This window comes from Puntigrus tetrazona, chromosome 19 (assembly GCF_018831695.1).
Source record: "Puntigrus tetrazona isolate hp1 chromosome 19, ASM1883169v1, whole genome shotgun sequence".
Lineage (NCBI taxonomy): Eukaryota > Metazoa > Chordata > Actinopteri > Cypriniformes > Cyprinidae > Puntigrus > Puntigrus tetrazona.
Window position 1 is genome coordinate 15,308,504 of NC_056717.1, and position 18,262 is coordinate 15,326,765.

At 39.0% G+C, this 18,262-nt stretch overlaps 2 protein-coding genes across 2 annotated transcripts; both read left to right on the forward strand.

Moving 5' to 3' along the window:
- The first annotated feature begins 223 nt into the window (after window positions 1–223).
- LOC122323314 (PR domain zinc finger protein 1-like) lies at window positions 224–5,374 on the forward strand. Its single transcript, XM_043217061.1, has 4 exons — window positions 224–362; window positions 956–1,278; window positions 4,243–4,362; window positions 5,219–5,374. The coding sequence occupies exons 2-4, from the start codon at window positions 1,108–1,110 to the stop codon at window positions 5,372–5,374; spliced, it is 447 nt and encodes a 148-aa protein (XP_043072996.1). The 5' UTR covers window positions 224–362; window positions 956–1,107.
- On the forward strand, window positions 5,354–11,267 carry LOC122324124 (PR domain zinc finger protein 1-like). Its single transcript, XM_043218343.1, has 5 exons — window positions 5,354–5,509; window positions 5,663–5,912; window positions 8,001–8,887; window positions 8,971–9,099; window positions 9,476–11,267. Exons 1-5 carry the CDS (start codon window positions 5,501–5,503, stop codon window positions 10,004–10,006), a joined length of 1,806 nt encoding a protein of 601 aa, XP_043074278.1. The 5' UTR covers window positions 5,354–5,500; the 3' UTR covers window positions 10,007–11,267.
- The last annotated feature ends 6,995 nt before the right edge of the window (window positions 11,268–18,262 follow it).

Consider the following 18,262-nt stretch of genomic DNA (forward strand, 5'->3'; position numbering starts at 1 on the left):
ACATCCTTTGTCTGATGGAGGTGTTGATGTGTACGTTTGGGCTTGCTGTGTCCGAAACGCTTCCAGTGTCCCAATTGGATCACCTTCGACTAATCCTGGCGGTCACATGATTAAAGCCAGATGCTGATTGGTTAGTCTTCGCAACTCAAAAGTCTGGCACAGCTCAGGGTGGACAGTTTGAGTAACAGTAGCCAACGGGCAAGAGAGTTCGAGATATCAGAGGGGAATTGCTGCTGGAAGGTTTTTTGGACTTTATGGAAACTGGAGAGAAATCAAACAAGATGACAGAGTGACTGGGCAACTGGAACACAGCGATGACCTAACCAAAGATACTAAGGATGAAACAGCTGAATGAATGTGAAGTGAGTTGGAAATCAAATTTTTTTGTTTGTTTTTATTCATAGAAACCATACTGTGATCTGCGGGTCTTGTTTGCGCCTTTGTTCTGCGTCATTGTTGTTGATTGAGTTGTAATTGGATAAAGTTACAAGCTTTTGTGAATGGCTTTAGTTCATTAACCTCACTGGCATGGCATGCTCCTTTAAAAACTTGTACATTTGACTTAATCTGATTTAGTCAAAGTGAGATCACAGATTTATGTGATATAATTACAAGAATAAAGCTTTTAAAATATCCTCCTACTTGTTGCATAAGGACACAATTACAGCAGTGACTAGTTGTGACTCCTCTCAGGAAAAAAACAAACAATGTATTTCTCATAAAAGTCAGGTTTATCGTAGTACTACGTATAGTCATTAATATTCACCGCTTCTGAAGAAGTGTGCGTTTCTGACTAGGTGTATGTGTCATTTATAGCCACGTGGATGGTACACGCATTATAAGAATACATATTGTATTACAACACTCACCTGTATTGTATTATGCAAGGCGTGTATTTTGAAACTTTGGAAACCTGAAAGGAAATGTCTCAACATATGTTTCGGTTTTTCTTTAGATCTTTAATTGACAAATAAAAGCAAAAGGAGGACATCTCCGACAGACAACCAAAGCAACACAAACCAAAGGGGAACATACCAACCTGCTTATATAAGAAAATCTACGAGTGAAACACAGCAGAAGCAGCGACTGAAAAAGCAAAGAGAGAAAATGAAGTTGGAGGCATCTCTAGAGGACATGAGCGAGTGGAGGGAGGTGGATTTTGCCCTGAACTGCACCTACATCGTCCACGACCAGGCATCCGAGCCCAACTTCAGCCTGCCCAAGGCCATGACCTCCATTCCGCGAAACCTTACCTTCCAGTACAGCTCCAACAACCAGGTACAAGCTGTGTATATTACATTCCCAATTCTCTTATTCCAACAGACTATTGATTAGTCATCATTTAATAGCGACTTTCAGCAAACTTTCACTTCCTGGAACAGATATTAAAAACGGCTACAAAAGGGCTGCTGTACTGGTATTGTCATGTCTGTAAAAACAAAGGTGATTCTGATTCTGATACTGCTTTGCTGCAAGCATATGAGAGTGTTTCGGTCACTGATGTTCACCATTTAGATGTATAAAAATAAAGTTCCATGAAATGGGATTGTTCCATTCAGTGTATAACACGTCGTGGTATGGGGCGCTGTGAGGTGTGGTTCAGTAGGTCAGTGTGACGATGACACAGTCATTGGTAGGTCAGGGATCAGGCAGGTAGAGGACCTGTGAGATAACAGTCTAATCACATTAACTCTTTCTCTCACACACTCTGCTTTCAGTTAGCTTGCACATAGTGGGGAAGTTAGTATTCAGATCAAAAAAATGCACTGAAATGTAACAAGTGTTCAAAATTCTCTATTTGTGTTTTTTGATCAGCGTCCTTATCTCTATGTCTGTCTTGTTTAAACACAGTTGACTGTGTCATTCTTCACCTCTTTGCTGTGGTTTCTTTTGAGTCTCCTTCATGAGCTCTGTCTCTGTTCTGTTTGTCTTTTGCATGATCCAGTTTCCCTCCTTCGCAGGTGAAAGTCAGTTCCTCTTTCTATTGCCCCTGCTCTTTTTAAGTTCACACTGAAGGTGTGAAATTGCGGTCATCGGTTCAGGGAGGATGCATATGCACAAATGCATATACACTGGTCTAAAAAAATGTGCTAAGACAGAAAAATGTGTGAAAGCATTTCAGCTTGAGTTAAGACCTCAAGGTTAACCAAGGTTCTTTTATTCATTCACCCACATGATTTTCTAATTTTGTATAATATAAGCATTTTTTGCTTATTAATAAACCATTAATTATGACTTTTCTCCAAACAAACTAATTTTCTGCCTATTAATAATAAGATAATGTTAAGTTTAGGTATTGCAATGTAGGATTAGGTATGTTATCATGCAGAATATGTCATTTATAAGTGTTAATAAATAGCCAATAGCATGCTAATAAGCAACATTCATAGTAAGAATTGTCATTTTTTAATCCCATATTTTTATTCTCATTGACTGCTTAATGGCCTGTTCTGTCTATTAAATTGTTTCTTTCTCTTCCCCTTTTCTTTCACACATTCTTTTATATCTTTGGTTCATATTCTTGCTCTTTCCTTTTCCCATGCTGACTCTTCTTTTTAAGCATGGAGATAAAAACAACCATACAATAGCATATTTACTGTAGTGATAGACTGAGGCACAACTCACTGTCAGACACTTTTCTAAAAAAAAAAACCAAAGGATCTCTGTAATCACACTAGTCGAAATTTTGCAAATACTTCGAGAGCCATTACACACTTCCCATTTCTGCGCAAGCTATTCTTCTTCTCTCTGCTGATTCTGTAAAAAGCGTTGCTCTTACGTTGTCAATGGCGTTAGCTATGGACAGGAAAACCCACATTCAGTGTGTCAGTTCCCGGAGGGCCTCTGTAGCCACCAACACATTTTTATTGGAAGGAAGAGATGAAAGACTTTAGGGATGTCAGAAAGCTAGTCTCATGGTGACTAGGCTGCTAGTCATACGCTATATGGTTTCTGTGATGCATACGCTTGCATTCCAAAGTTTCTGTATTTCTGAAAGTCGCCGCTTTAACGCGTTGCGAATGTACATTTTGTGGGGGAGACCTGAAAGTGACTTCTATCTCTGGACTGTTATCTGATTTTAGCATTTAATATGAGTACTTTACTTTTCTCTTTAATTTCAAATGGCAAACTAAATTGGAACTAACAAGACAGAAGTATATAGAAGGTGTTAGCAGGCAACGGTACAAATTTACTCAATCAAAGGGGGTGTTTAAACCCTTAGCTTGAGAAGTGTGCCTAACTAAGGGGGGCACGTGGCAGATGGGATGATCTGTGACAGGGTCGAGAAGGACACAAATGCACAAATGCACACACTCGCAGAATCTCAGCCAAAGGAAGTAGGTTAAGCTTGACTGATTAACTTTCGTTTGGACCGAAGATCCTCAGACAGCTTGGGGGTGGGGGTATGAGGGGGGGGGGGTGTTGAATGCTCCAGCATGTGCGTTGGGACAGCGTGGTGCCGTTGGTCTTGTCAAAGGGTGACACTCACCCCCCTGCCCCTCCTCTTACTCCCTAAACCTATTCTGAGCAGTTAATCACTAAAGTCCTACCAATTAGTCACGCAACGCTAACGATGCACAATTCTACTGTCACCAAAGCTCTCGTCTCCAGCCAATAACTGTGTCTCTTAACCCATCCTTCCTCTTGGTACTTCTTGGAATGCTTCATTCCTTTCTATCGCCTCAAATCTAGTTCCAACCATCAAAACGTTGCTTTCCGTGGAGTTGCAATATAAAATTGTAGCATGTCAACTTATCATAATAGTTTAGTGCAGGAGTGGCTTGATGGTATAAATGGGGCCACTGACCCCCACGCCAAAGTGTGACCTATTTACAGGCCTACTTTCTGGTTTCTACAGAGCATTGAGAGTGGGCCACCTGCTCCACTTTGTCTTCTGTTTTCCCTCTGCTTTCCTTTTTTTTTTTGTCTTTTTAGGACCTCAGACATGATTGTTTGTCAACACAATTTTTGCCAGCAGGGTCAAAGGGGTCAGGCGTTATTGAGGACAGCTGTATATTTCTAGGTCAGGGTCCAAGCAGAGCAGGGAAAGTATAAATCTGTGTACTTAACTTGTTAACCTGAGAGGTTAGTGTGCTACCTTAGGTCACCTATGACGCTCACCAACAAGCACGCCTCGCTGAACCCATGCAATGCAGTTTCCTGTTTAAAATAGACAAATCATTTAATTGAATTCCTCCTCTGACTAAGTTGGTTCACAGGTGCCATTCTTCATTCTTGCAGGTGACTGGCGTTTTCAGCAAAGAGTACATACCTCAAGGTACCCGATTTGGACCTCTACACGGAGTCATTTACACCAAAGAAAATGTGCCCCTTCAGACCAACAGGAAATATTTTTGGAGGGTAAGTGACTTCATTGTTGATCTAATCTTTCAGGGACACCGATTCTACTGAGTGAAAAGCTGCCAAACCAGTCATGGCTGACTTTCCACAGAATTTTAGCAGAAAGAAGCCGGAAATGTATTCATTAATGCTTGAATGCTTCCAAAAATGGAATATGGTTTCTTCAACACTTTCTTATAAATACACTAATATGTTCAGATGCATGTATGCACTCAGTGTAGTTATTTCTATTAGGTTTAGTTTGCTGAACACTCAGAACCTTACTTGGAAAACACAGAGGAAGCTCTGAGAGATCTTATCCTGTTTGTTGTAGATTCCTGCTTTGTTCTCGTACAATGGTTTACTCAGCAGAAGTTACCAAGTATATCTATTTCGAAACCTTTTATCAAAAACGCAAAGGAATAGCGCAAGTCTCTGGTTTGTGGCCAGGTTTTAGAGAAGTCGGGATTCCTGCACAGACAAAGTGGCAGACGCACACACACAATCACTTTCTTTTCAGTTCTTACAGTTCTGTTTTCATATCAGCATGTAAATGAACTTCAGTCTCTTTATCTCCCTGCCAAGGGCACTAGGTATATCTATGTGTGTGTTTGTGTTTATATGTGTGAAAGCGTGTGTGTGAAAGCATATATGCACACACGCACAAGTGTCTTTGAGTGTGTGTGTGTCACTGCGGGTTTTCCTAGCCTGAGCTGTCCTTTCCTTTCTCCGTTTCCTGTAAATCCATACTGACTTCCGGTTGTCATAAAGCAATGATATGACGCAGCATGTCACATGACCAAAGGCAGGTGGACGGATGTAAAAATGAAGGCTGTTCGTGTGGGTGAAAGTGTGTTTGTGTTTATGAGTCTTCAAGGGTGTAACTGGTAAAAGGAGCGTCAGAGATAGGGAAGTTAACATGCCCTGGCACGTCTGCAGTGAATTCCCCCGTATACAAATGAGAATGAAAGTAGGAGGAGAAAGGGGCGGAGAAGCAGCATGTGCAGATCGTTTTGACGGCCAGCATTTATAAAGAGCTTGACATCATTGACACACAAAGTTAGTCACACGTCTTCTGCGAGACAAGCCACACACACTTTCACAGGTTAGAAGACACAGAGAAGTTGATATAAACAGCTGTTTGAAGAGCATTCTGTTCATGGCAGAGGTGAACAATCGTTTGATTCGACTTTTTTGCATTTTCAATTAAATTAAATTTTAACTCAGTTTAAGATTTTTTTTTTTTTATATATATATATTTGTTAATCTATTTTCTGCGTTCTAGCAAAGCATTAATGCAGTTTCCTTTCTTTCCATCCAGATCTACAGTGGTGGCCACCTACACCACTTCATTGATGGCTACGATGTCCACCGCAGCAACTGGATGCGGTACGTCAACCCAGCGCGATCGCTGGCTGAACAGAACCTAGTGGCCTGTCAAAATGGCCAGGAGATCTTCTTCTACACCATCCGGCCCGTGGAGCCCAAGCAGGAGCTGTTGGTGTGGTACAGCCCAGAGTTCTCCCAGAGACTGTGCGGCCAGCAAGAGCAACCAGACAGCCTAAAGCCAAGTGAGTCATGGGCTCTGGAATCATCCCACATTTTTTGGCACTAGGGAGGGAAAAACTGGATAAAATGTTATTTTTTATGTAGATGTGGTGGTGTGATTTTTATTTTCTTATTTTTTTCCCTTTGACTTCTTTTCAGTTCTATTTTATATCTTTATGGCTTTCTCTCTGGCTTTCTTGAAACTATGGAATTATTAGTCACCTCAGCTACCTTTGTATTTTGCCCTTCCTGCGCAGTGTTTATTCTGTCCCGATCTGTCTTTTTCTCTATTTCTGAATCAGGTGACTTTTTAATGTTTATACTGATAAGAGATCAGTAAATAGTGGACACCCTCTGTTCTTCTGTGTTCATTAGCTTTGCTGATATACAGTGTATGTAAGGGAGGATGTTGTTGTTGCTTTTGTAGCAGCGTTTGACAATAATTTTATGCTACCAACAGCAGCATTCATCACACTGTTAGAGTGGTGCCAGGCTTTTATTTTTGGATAAAAAAAACAAACAAAAAACTTTTATGTAATATAAGTTTGATCTCATTTTTAATGTAACACCACACACACACTTTGATTATTAAAATGTCATTTGACACTTTAGAGATGGTAAGCAGTGAAAGTGATTGTAAATGAAACCGTTTGCAATCTGTGACCGTGTGTATGTTTATGACAAAATGATGCACCATCTGAATTTTCTGTGTAATGAGATACTCCCGATGTCACATTGGTTCAATTTTACAGACCGACACTGTGCTATTTCCTGTCTTATTCACTTCTCATGATGTATATATGTCTATGTGTTCGTTTTTGTGTGCTGTTGTTAAGGATCATTACCTGAGTCATGTAGACACATATACTCCTCTGACCGGTGATGCTTTCACTGAACAATTACAGTACACCTGATTATTAAATATCCCTCTTTAGAAAGTCAGGCACTGCGAAGCACATAAGCCTTTTTTAAAAAAACTTTTTTTTTTAATTTGTATCATTGAGTTTGCTTTAACAAGTTCTATTTCCTGTGTGAGTTTAAAAAAAATCTGTATTTTTTAAGTTTTAGAATGCGTAATATTACACCATTAGAATTTGCCATAAATATTGATTATTCCTTAGAATATTTATGCTGATATTTAATCTAACTTAAAACATAGTCAATGCCTGTTGTGTTTATCTGTATGCCTCCATCATTTAGAATTTGGAAACGTATTAATTAATGTTGGTAAGTTGCATTAGGTTTTGTGCTGTTATGCTCTTCAGAGTTTCAAATATCCATTTTCACTTTCCTCGCAGTAGTTAGGAAATGCCTAGACGATGCCTGTAAATGTTGCACCAGATTGGTTTACATCAGGTTTGAGGAACCAAGCTTTGACCGCAAGGGCTATAATGTGTTTGTGTAATCTTCCCACTTCTGTGTGACACAGTTGAGCCTTGTACCACTCTCCATGATTTGGCAGGTTTTGTCTGAGTCACTGCAAAGTTTACTGAAAGAAGCTAGCTGTTGTGGCTTTCTTTTTACAATCTCTAGAGTGAAAGGACAGTAATAATTTGACCTTATCTCGATTCCCTGTATAGTAGTAAGTAACAGTTAGTGCTGAAGCGGTATCACAGGATTTTTCCCATGGTTGAGGACATCTGCTGTTATGGTGAGTCAGAGTAGTTTCTGAGTAAGAAGTATCGCTGTCAGACGAGGCTCCTTTCTTCCGATACATACATATGCCCCTCCACCTCACAAACATACATACACCCACACTGTGAACACCCACATGGTTGTAATCTAGGTGCTGCGTGAAAGCAGTACTATCTCTGTCAAATTGAAACCATTCAGATATCTTCTGCCTGTCAGCTTTAAACTGAAAGAGCTGCCATTTACCATAAGTGAGCATTTGAGGAGGAAGGTTATGAGTAGGTGTATGACATACAGGCGTACAGACATGACCAATGGTTGTTCTGCGAAGACTCTGACCTGCTCAGTCAATTTCAGCAATTGTCGATCAAGACTTTAAACACAAGTTTCATAGTTTTCTCACCTTTTCTGTCTGTCAGCATTTACAGTTCTCCTTGCACTATGTGACCTTCTCTCTCTCTCTCTCTCTCTTTCTCCAGAGTACATACCTGATATCGAGTATCAGAAGCAGCCCCTACCTCAGTACACCTACTACCCTAAACAGCCCCCGAGCCCACACAAACTTCACAGTGAGGGCCAGGAAGACGAGATGGATGAAAAGATTGACGTAGAGGTTATTGAGAGGGACACACCACCTGACACACCGGATGAACAGGTCGTGGATTTCAGCAAGAAGATCCAAGAAGCTGCTTCGCCAGAGCCTGTCCATTCTCCACATCCCAACCAGAAAGAGATTAACATAAGCATTCACCCATATCCCACCCTGTCCCCACCCCAAGACCTTCCGCTCCACTTACATGGCCTCTATGGTCATCGAGAAGGTCTGATCTCATACCCTTCATTGCCCTCACCTAGACCCCTGCAAGCTCCATATCCTTTATTACCACCATACAATCCTCATTATTCACGTTTGCTCTTGCCTCCATACTCCCCTCCCTTCCCTTCCATGTTGCCCCCAAAAGGGGGTCTCCGGTACAATGGATTCCTGGGCAGTGATGGGTTGCCCTATCCTTCCATACCCCAACCAGGTCTGTTACCAGTCACACTGCCCTATCCCACTCCGCTTAGTGGTGGTCTGAAGGAAAGAATCCCAAATACTCCACCCCGAGGAGCCCCTGCAACACCCGAACTCTCCCCTCAGCCAAAGCAGTCCCCTCAGCAAATGTTCCAGAAGCCTCTCTCTGAATGCGAAGAAGCCATCAACCTCAGCCTGGCAACACCCAAGAGCATGTCACCCTCATCCTCATCCTCTCCACCGGCACCTGGGTACAAGTCTCTCCCGTACCCGCTCAAGAAGCAGAACGGCAAAATCAAGTATGAATGCAACATCTGTCTCAAGACCTTCGGTCAACTGTCCAACCTCAAAGTAAGTAGACTGTGCATTTGGACTTGTTTTGAAAGATATGGAATTATCTGAGTAAGACTAAAGACTGTATGTTAATTTTAAAGGTGCACTTGAGGGTCCACAGTGGAGAGAGGCCATTCCAGTGCAACTTGTGCAAAAAGAGTTTCACCCAACTTGCCCACCTACAGAAACATCACTTGGTCCACACAGGAGAGAAACCCCATGAGTGCCAGGTGAGTGTAGAAACTTGAGATAAAGGGCATCAGATGACAGATATATATGCGATGACGCACACACACAACATTGCTTATCTCTGACAGAACCTTTACCTTGTCACTCCTGTTTCCTTTAAGAGAAACGCTTTGTTGTACTGTAACTAGAGAGGGTGTGACAGTGGCGTCAGCCTGTGCTACTCATTTATCTTGACCACTGAAAATAAATACAGTCCTTTAGTGAAAAAACACGTCTGGCTCGCTGTCTGCATACCAAAGCAACAACGAGGCAATTATGTAAGACAGCACAGACGCTGTCTTCCATTCTTGTTGTCTGCTGCCTCTTGTTTGCATTTGAATTACAGGATCTTTTAATGTTCTCTTTGAATGTCTACAGGTGTGCCACAAACGCTTCAGCAGCACCAGCAACCTGAAAACCCACCTACGCCTGCACTCCGGGGAGAAGCCATATCAGTGTAAGCTGTGCGGGGTGAAGTTCACTCAGTACATTCACCTCAAACTCCACCGTCGGCTGCACAGCTCTCGTGACCGGCCCCATTCCTGCCAAGCCTGCACTAGGGGCTTCATCCATCGCTTCTCACTGAACCTCCATCAGCGTTCTGGTTTCTGCCCCGCTGCCCGTCCTGAGATCCCGGAGCTGAGGCGAGCAGCAGAGCTCGTAGAGCGCTTTGATGCCAGTCAGGAGGCCGAGGCTCTGCCTGAGAGTGCTGGCGAGGCTCAGGTGGACGCTGCCTTGGAGAAGTGGCTGGCTAGAAGTTTGGAGAGCGGCGAGGGGAAGGAGGACATTGGATTCCTCAAGGCTATTGCTGCAGTACCTCATGGGGTAACCGCCATGGGTCATCACCAAGAGAGAGCCAGTGTGGTACACTTCAGCCACCGACCCTCTATAAAGACTGAAGAGGAGTAGATGAGCTAGAATATAACTTGTTCAGGTCTTCCATAAACCCAAAAAATTGCTATCTATGCACAGAGCATTCCCTAGTTGACACCAAAAATCCTCTCTTCCCTGGTAGTTTGAGAGATAAATTAGAAAGAAGATGCATAAACCAAGCCAATGAAAGCCGCACCAAACAAATAGTGTTTCCAAAGACTTGAAGATTGTGTCAAGTGATTGCACTTCCACCCTCTGACCTGTCATAAAATGAAGATGTGATTATAATGTCCTCATACTTCATATGGTTTTCAAACCAATGTGAAAGTTTATTTGTGTGAGTTTGTCTTAACTTATTATTTTTGAGTTTTTTCTTATTTGAGCACTGTATCAAATATTTGTTTATACGTGTACTTCTGTTTTTTATGTATGACTTAATGTTTTTTTTTCTTATTCTACTTTTGTCCTTTTAAAAAACAAATACTGGGATTCTCAGGAATAACGTGTTAATCCCACTATGGACACTATGTGACAGTCCCAGAAAGACTGGATTTTCCCGTCCATTCCATTTATCGTGGGTGCGAATGTGTATAGTATGAGTATGTGTGTATGATTTCTACCTGGTGTTAAAAAATTCTGGATGTGGTCCTTCATGAAAAGATATAAAATGTGCAATCAGTATCTTTTCGAGGGACGATTCACTGTAGCTTCTAAGGATAATATAGCAGAAGACAATTTGTAGTTTTCTCTTAAACAAACCATTTTGACATTGGAAAGAGAACATGCCTCGCTTTTAATATTTAAAAAAAAAGAGAGAAATATTCTTTGTTTTCTTAGTTTTATTGTTACTTGGTTGTGTCTACCAATGTTTACTGTTGTCTCTTTAATCCAAACAAGTATTGTTAGCACTATGAAAATGATCAAATTGATGTAGCTGGAACTGATTTTGCCAATCATGAAGATTGCAATACTTTTTTAAAGACTACAGAACTACAGACACAACAGTACCTCATACTAAAGAGTTAAATTGTTAGGTTCATATTTTATACTGTTTTAATTTATTTGATGTCAGCACTGGAAAAAGCAGGAACTAGATCCAAGTGCAGGATATTTGATTGTTAGCTACAAGCAGGGATTAGAAACAAGACTGTTCCATTACTTAGTGACTTTTTGTACAGTTCTTTTGTTATCCTAGTTTATTTTTGACTCAGTCCAAAAGATGTTGATACTTTATATGTGAGAACTTATTTTTGACAAACTTTTATAATGTAGCACATTAAACATTACTTGTCTAAGACTACGCTCTTTCTGTCTTATGGTGTTCATGACTTTGTCAACAGAATCAAGCTTTCACACCCACACACTCATACAACACCCAGCTTATTTGTTTGAAAGTCCCACACGAAAGTTGATCTCTGTGGTCGTATTTCTAGAAAGTAGAGGAACTGAAATTGTTGCTCATCAGCTAGGACTGATCAAAAATGTCCAGTCACATGCAACGATGTTTTTCATTTTGACATGAAAAAAAATCTAAACCACCTTCTACCTTTACCTACTCTTACTTTACAGAGGAATTTACAGTAAAACTTAGTTTTGGTTTCAAACGAACTCTTCTTAGCTATTACATAAAAGATGATAACTCTTGTTTTTACTGCTGGAGAAACATCGGTGTTCAAGATAAATGTGGACTTTCTGAAATTTTGCCGTTAAAAATACACAGAAGAGCTTGCAATTATATAACTCTGTAAAAGTTACACAGTTCTATTTGTGAAACTGGGGGTTAATATGAAGCAAAGCACTGATTTGAGTAACTCATCGGGCAGTTTACATCACGCTCAGTCACCGTTCCCGCGCAATGCTGATCTATACTTTTACCAAACCGCTCTAGTCTCTATAAGCAGGTACAACTGTGGTATGATCATCATAAATGTCAGGAACGGAAGACATAGCAGTTACAGTAAGTAATGCCTCACGGCTTCTCTGTCCTCTCTGAGTACAACACTTATCTGTTTCCTTTTGTCACAGCCTCCCCTCTTCTCCCCTCAAGGGCCCACACATGAAGGGAGAGCCCCACACCACACACACCTCAGACCAGAACAAACACACCTCACCAGGGTATTTGTGAGAGAACGACAGACAACAAGTGAGAGAAAGACTACATCTGTCATTGACAGCATGTCAAACCACCACTTTGAATACATCTTAGGAGAAGTTGCAAGAGGCCCATTTATGGCAGAAAGGAGAAAGAAACAGAGAGAAGCATGTGAAAACATACCACAGAGAGAGAAAGAAAGAAAGAGTGGAACTTGACTTGCTGTAAATGACATGAGGAGTGTGTACGTGTGTGTGTGTGTGTCACTGTGGGTGTGTGTGTGTGACATGTTCAGAGTACTTGCATTGCCTTCCTGCACAGACTTAAAACTTCATGCATTCAGTAATTGCTAGTAAGTCATTCTCTGAAACCCAGAAGCTTAGTTCCTGTCAACAGTGGCCAGTGCAGCACTAGGGCAAAACTATTTTAATTGCATAAAACCTAGTGTTGTTGTCTAAAAATGTACCATAATGGCATGCAACATTTATTTAGTTAATAAATGTATTAAGTACACTGTAAAAAAATATATATATATTGTATTTATTACTTTTTAAATAAATACTGTATGTGTGTGTGTGTGTGTGTGTGTGTGTGTGTGTGTGTGTGTGTGTGTGTGTGTTCCACTTAAAACTTTTAATTAAATGTATTGCTTGTTGTTCCTTTTGTAATTATTTGTGAAAGTTCCAAGTAATTTGGAAATGGCTTCAAAGTAAATCTTATAAGATTTGAGATATATTATGGAGCCTGTAAATCAATCAGTTTTTCCATCAGTTAGTGTTAAAGAGATAGCGCACCCAAAAATTAAAATTTAATGTTTTATGTTACGATCAAAGATTTTTACTTTTACAGTCTGTACAATGGAAGTCAATGTGACTCACAACCTTGAAATAAAAAAAAACATACGCAGAGAAGACCAAATTAAACCCTGTGGCTTGTGATGATATATTGATGTGTAAAGACACAAGACGATCGACCTTTGCAAGAAACTGAACAGCATTAATATAGTTTTTTACATAAAATCCACAAATAATTTTTATTAGCTTTTGTCTGTGCATGGTTTATATGACTGACAGACTTCAGCAATTTAAGTTAAAAATCTTCATTTGTGTTCTACTGAATAAACAAAGTCACCTCTTAGATGCCAGGGGCTAAGCAGAAAAACATCAAATGATCATTTTTGGGTGAACTATCCCCTCAAGGTGGCTTTATTCCTACGCCAAATCAAATATTTTGGTAGCTAATAGGCAATGGAATGTATGAATAAATTTTGCCGTATCCCTACGGGGATAAAAGGGATTTTAAATGTAATTTTGCCACACCTGTATAAATTGGGCTAAATTTCACCTACAAGCCTTAAAATTATTTTTATTTGAAGTAATCATTATGCTTTATTAATGTAATTTGCTGCCAAGTTACAAAAGGACTCGTGTGTAATTTGCGTACTATTTAAATGACAACATTCCTGGGTTACTGGCTGCTTTCCATTTGACTTCTTTCTTGTCTTATCCATAAATCACTTTGAAGTGTTGTCACTATGTATCTCCAACTACAAGAGAATTGAAAGTACAACTGCCACCATCTTTTCCAGCGAACCTGAGAGGTCTGGAAAAGCAACATTCAATAATTATCACACAGGGCCGAGGAGACACATATCCTGTCTCTTTGAGATCTTACATGCTTGGGCGCCTTTTTAATGTTGCTTGGTAAAATTTTACATAAAGTTAAGTTTGTTAATGTAAATAGCATTAAATGCATTAGCTTACAGTGAACTATACTGTTAAGGTATTTATTCCTCTAGATTGAGGTTACTGTTTGTATGCCGTGTGTTAATAAAATGTTATGTTTTTTCTAAAAAGATTCCAAGTGTCTTTCAGGCGGTATTTGATTTGTGTTCAATTAATATTTGCACATTTAATAAAACACAGTTACACATTTTAGGATCAAATATCTGATCAAATTCAATTTTAGACATTTAAATGTCCTAAGCAAAGGAAAAAAGAAACTGGCAGGACACTGTACTAATACATGTGAGGGTGAGTGTGCAAAGGGCAGAAGAGAAAAATATTGCATGCAATCTATCATGCTCAAAAGCCATTTTTGCTTTTTCTTCTTCAGCTCTGACTTAAACATGATCAAACACACACAGTGAAAAGCTGATGACACGTTTTATGACATGCCTCACTTCTAACTAAACCAAATACATGGCTGAGATAAAACCAGAATTTCACTGTAAATATTTCATATTGTCACACGTTCCTTGTCATACATTTCAACACAAATCTGTTGAAAAAATGTTTCACACTTAATTTGCGGCAAAAAACTACAGGCTTACTTCCAGATAACTGTGCATGGATTAACCTGTTTTGTTTACAGCAACATTAAAAGGGTGGAATGACTGACAGGCAATCTGCGAAACTGACCTTTCTGCTTTCTTTTTATTTTAGCTAGTACGAGGATTTGTTTCCTTCTGTGTAATCTAATCAGCTTTGTACAGGACGCACTCAAATGCACAAACAAGATCAAGAATTTCTGTGCCGTGCGTGCATCCTGGTTTTTTTTTTTTTCAGTTTGATGCCTCACCTTCAACTAAAAACGTTTTTTTTCTTTTTTTTCTGTTTCTATTCTTCCTCAGCATGCAAAACAGCAAAGTACTTCAATAAGCGTGAGTGGGTACTTTCACAATCGCATTTTCCTTGCCACAAATAAAAAAAAAAAAAAAAAACATAAACAACTTGCACTTTATGCAACAATAAAACACTTTCGCTCAATTTAAATATGTTGCAGTTATTTATTCATTTGTTTAAATGCATTTTTTTTTTTACATTTTTACATTTTTTATATTTAGTTTATTAAATTATTAAGTATTGCAGGTGGCACGCGCCGATTGTTCGGTCTCATCACAACTAGCAAGCATGAATTAACTGATCTTAAGATGTATAATAACACATACAGACTTTAAAATACTGTAAACGAAGACATGATGTGACTCCTAGACCAGGTATACACAAACAACAAAGATTCAAATGCACCCCTCCTACTTTTCCAGAGAAAGGGTTTTACCTTGTAAGACTTCCACATAACAGAAATTTCTGTGTATCTGTGTGCACTTTTAATACTGCTGCCTCCCTCTATGGAAATTATGTTGGTAATGTCAGTGATCTGTACAGCGTGATTGGGAAGTATTAATAACTGGACCATGAAACAATAATCATACCTGCATGACTTTTGTTGTTTGATCTTTATGTTTTTTAAAGGTCTGGACATGCCCTGGTATGCAAAATGGGCAACATCGTTCTGTTTTTCACATGTTCATACACTCCTTTTGCCAATTCTCGTGACTAAGTGGTGCAACGGTCATGTCATACTTCCCAATCCGTCGTCTTATTTTCTATTTAGGACTGATTATTTAATGGACCTTGGAGAAAACATTTAGCAAAATAGGAAGTAGACCTGTCCTTTTCCCATACGAAAAGACAAGCAAGTAACTGACCGCCAGTATGACGGAACCGAACCAGCCATTTCCAACCTCTGTTTCAGGGACGTATTGCACCTGTTTTAAACTTTAAAATGTAGTTTTACAGTTCGTGATCGTGGTGCACTTTGCTGTGTGGAAAAAGAGCACGGCATTTTCCATCACATCTCAAAGTCATGAGAGTTTCAAGTGACAGAAGCATGAGCAAATGATGATGGGGTGAATTATAGCACATGACCTACGGAAAACACGACTCATATTTAAACGCATTAAGTGTTTATTCCTGCTTTCAGCATTTTCGATTTTATTTTCCCTATACTTATTAAGTCAGTGCTGTAGGGGAAAAGCGTCAAACATTCAGATTCTTAAATCAGTTAATTCAGTTAAATCAGCAGCAAACGTATTAATTGAGCAATAATACAAAGTAAGGAAGTTACGATGGCTGCTTTGCTTTCTGCTCAGTTTTAATGTAGATGATGTTTCTAGTCAGGACTTACATTCATCATTTTTTTTGTCATTTCATCATGTAATTATCTTTTTCAACATGCATTCCTGTTTAAGCATTCCGGGTTTAAGATGGATCCTGCAAACCAGCTCAATACTATAGCACTGAAATCAGTTACACCTGAAACCAGAGCCTGAATTCAACCAATAACTGCTAAAAGAGTACCACCCTGACTCTGTGTTTGAATACAGATGAGGTATGTGTAGTGTAAGGTATGCGTAGGTGTGCATACCTTGTTTTTCACTGCTGCTCGTATGATCACTTTCATATTGTTTTGGCTTCATGTTATATAATTAGGCTATACAAGTTGTTGCTCTCCGATATATGAATAATATCAACGAATTATTACACCTCTTGTTATATTATCTTTTTTTTTTTTTTTTTTTATTCACAGAAATTCAGTTGACAACGTAGGTTGTGAACTTCAGTTTAGTTTCCTAGTAGCTGCTTTTGTGGTTTTGGTAAATTAGCGCAGACTGCAGGTCAAAGGATGTTATCATGTAAGAAGCTTTTGACTGTATTTACAATTACACAGCCAACATTACACAGTATCGCTTAAGCGGTTCTCTAAACGTTTTAGGCCTATGTGAACTGTATGCAGCATTGAGCTTTTCGATACGAATTGAACTAAACACTTCACATGTCCATTTAGTTTTGTTGTTCGGGTTTGAATGTTTTGAAAATGCCCTGTGTTTGCTTTGTGCTTTTATTTAATGGAGCTGAATAAAAGGGTGAAAAACTAACTACGTCACACATATATCATTACATTGATTGTTTGATTCTTACATTTTAATCTTGCGTTTTAACCTCGTGTGTTTCGTATGAATGTCTTGCAGTCTGATTTAATATTATCTGTCGATGTTCAATTTCAGGTTAATTAAAACCTGTTTTATAAAATACGTATATAAAATATGTGAAGTAAAGTTTTTCCCTTTACGGCTGTTCTTGCGCGTGCTGGGCAGGATTGTTCAGTTGTGTGGCGCCATCTGCTGACCAATAAATGTCATTATTCATTATTGAACAGGAAGCACGAGTAGCAGGTTAGGTGCCGGCATATTTGCTTGAATAATAAGGCCTGCTTCTGTTACATTTTCAGTACATATGTTTTTTTAAAGTGTTGCTTATAAAGGCGTTGCAGCTCTTCACATCTGAGTCATGTACTCAAATAACTGTATCATACAAAAGATAAGCTACACGCGTTTTGAGAGTTGATCAAAAGATTACAACAAAAGAAAGGTTTTACAAAAAATGCCTGCAGCAGATAGTAGTGGTGAGTAATGTATTTGTTTTGACCGTGAAGCTTGTGGTGATGCGCTGGATAAAAAACGGATGTTACAGTAGGAATAAAAAAATGTTGTTTTGTAGAACACCACAGTTATATATATGACAGGAGAACAGTAGGACCTGTAGTTTGAGTGTATGTGTAATTGCATAAAAATAATTTCAGAATGACATATTTTTTTCTCAAACATTGTCAGCTGGGTAGCCAGGTGGAGTAAAACACCTCCAGGGGGCAATGGGCACAAATAAAACACTCCACTGGCGCAAATATGTTTTTGTTAAAAATCTAATAACAGTGAAAACTCTTACAATTTATGTCATTGCCACAACACATCTGAACACTTTTGTTTCACAAAAAATGGAAGGGAGGGATGTGATGTGCACATTTCTAATAGCCCAAATGTATTATCCCAAACTGTATCCCAAAGATCTGTGCAAGAAACAACAACAAAACTGAATACACTACGTGAACTGAAAATAATAAGGTGAATTTATAGGCTAAAGTTTTTTTTTTAAAACATATAATTTAGTTACTGAGATTTTTTTTCTTTACTTTTGTTAACTATATGGTCCAGCACTGAATACAGTTTATATTAATTATATTTATTTACATGTAAAGTGGGTCAGCTGCTAAAGTATAAGCCATCCCTGATTTAAAAAAAAAAAAAAAATCCTGTATCATAATAAAAAACAGGCCTATCTCTGTGTTATCTAAAGACTATATATGTGCTTTAATGTGTCTAATTTTATTCTGCATCTACATGCTCGTCTCATCCTTTCTTCATTCCATGTACTGAACCTCCTGCCTCACCTTCCTTTCTGTTCTTTCTTTCATTTCTTCATTCTCTCACTTCAATTTCCTGACTGCACACTAATTGCTGTTTTCTAAATAAATACTTAAATAAAAGTAGATTATTCATATTAGCTATAAAATAATGAATG

What these genes read in the sequence shown, in the direction of transcription:
- LOC122323314 (XM_043217061.1), top strand. Translation starts at nt 1,108, where the DNA reads ATGAAGTTGGAGGCATCTCTAGAGGACATGAGCGAGTGGAGGGAGGTG. An exon ending in AGTACAGCTCCAACAACCAG is followed by an intron (nt 1,279 to 4,242) that starts GTACAAGCTGTG and finishes TCATTCTTGCAG; the next exon opens with GTGACTGGCGTTTTCAGCAA. An exon ending in ACAGGAAATATTTTTGGAGG is followed by an intron (nt 4,363 to 5,218) that starts GTAAGTGACTTC and finishes TGAGTCTTCAAG; the next exon opens with GGTGTAACTGGTAAAAGGAG.
- LOC122324124 (XM_043218343.1), top strand. An exon ending in ACCAGACAGCCTAAAGCCAA is followed by an intron (nt 5,913 to 8,000) that starts GTGAGTCATGGG and finishes CTCTTTCTCCAG; the next exon opens with AGTACATACCTGATATCGAG. An exon ending in GTCAACTGTCCAACCTCAAA is followed by an intron (nt 8,888 to 8,970) that starts GTAAGTAGACTG and finishes TTAATTTTAAAG; the next exon opens with GTGCACTTGAGGGTCCACAG.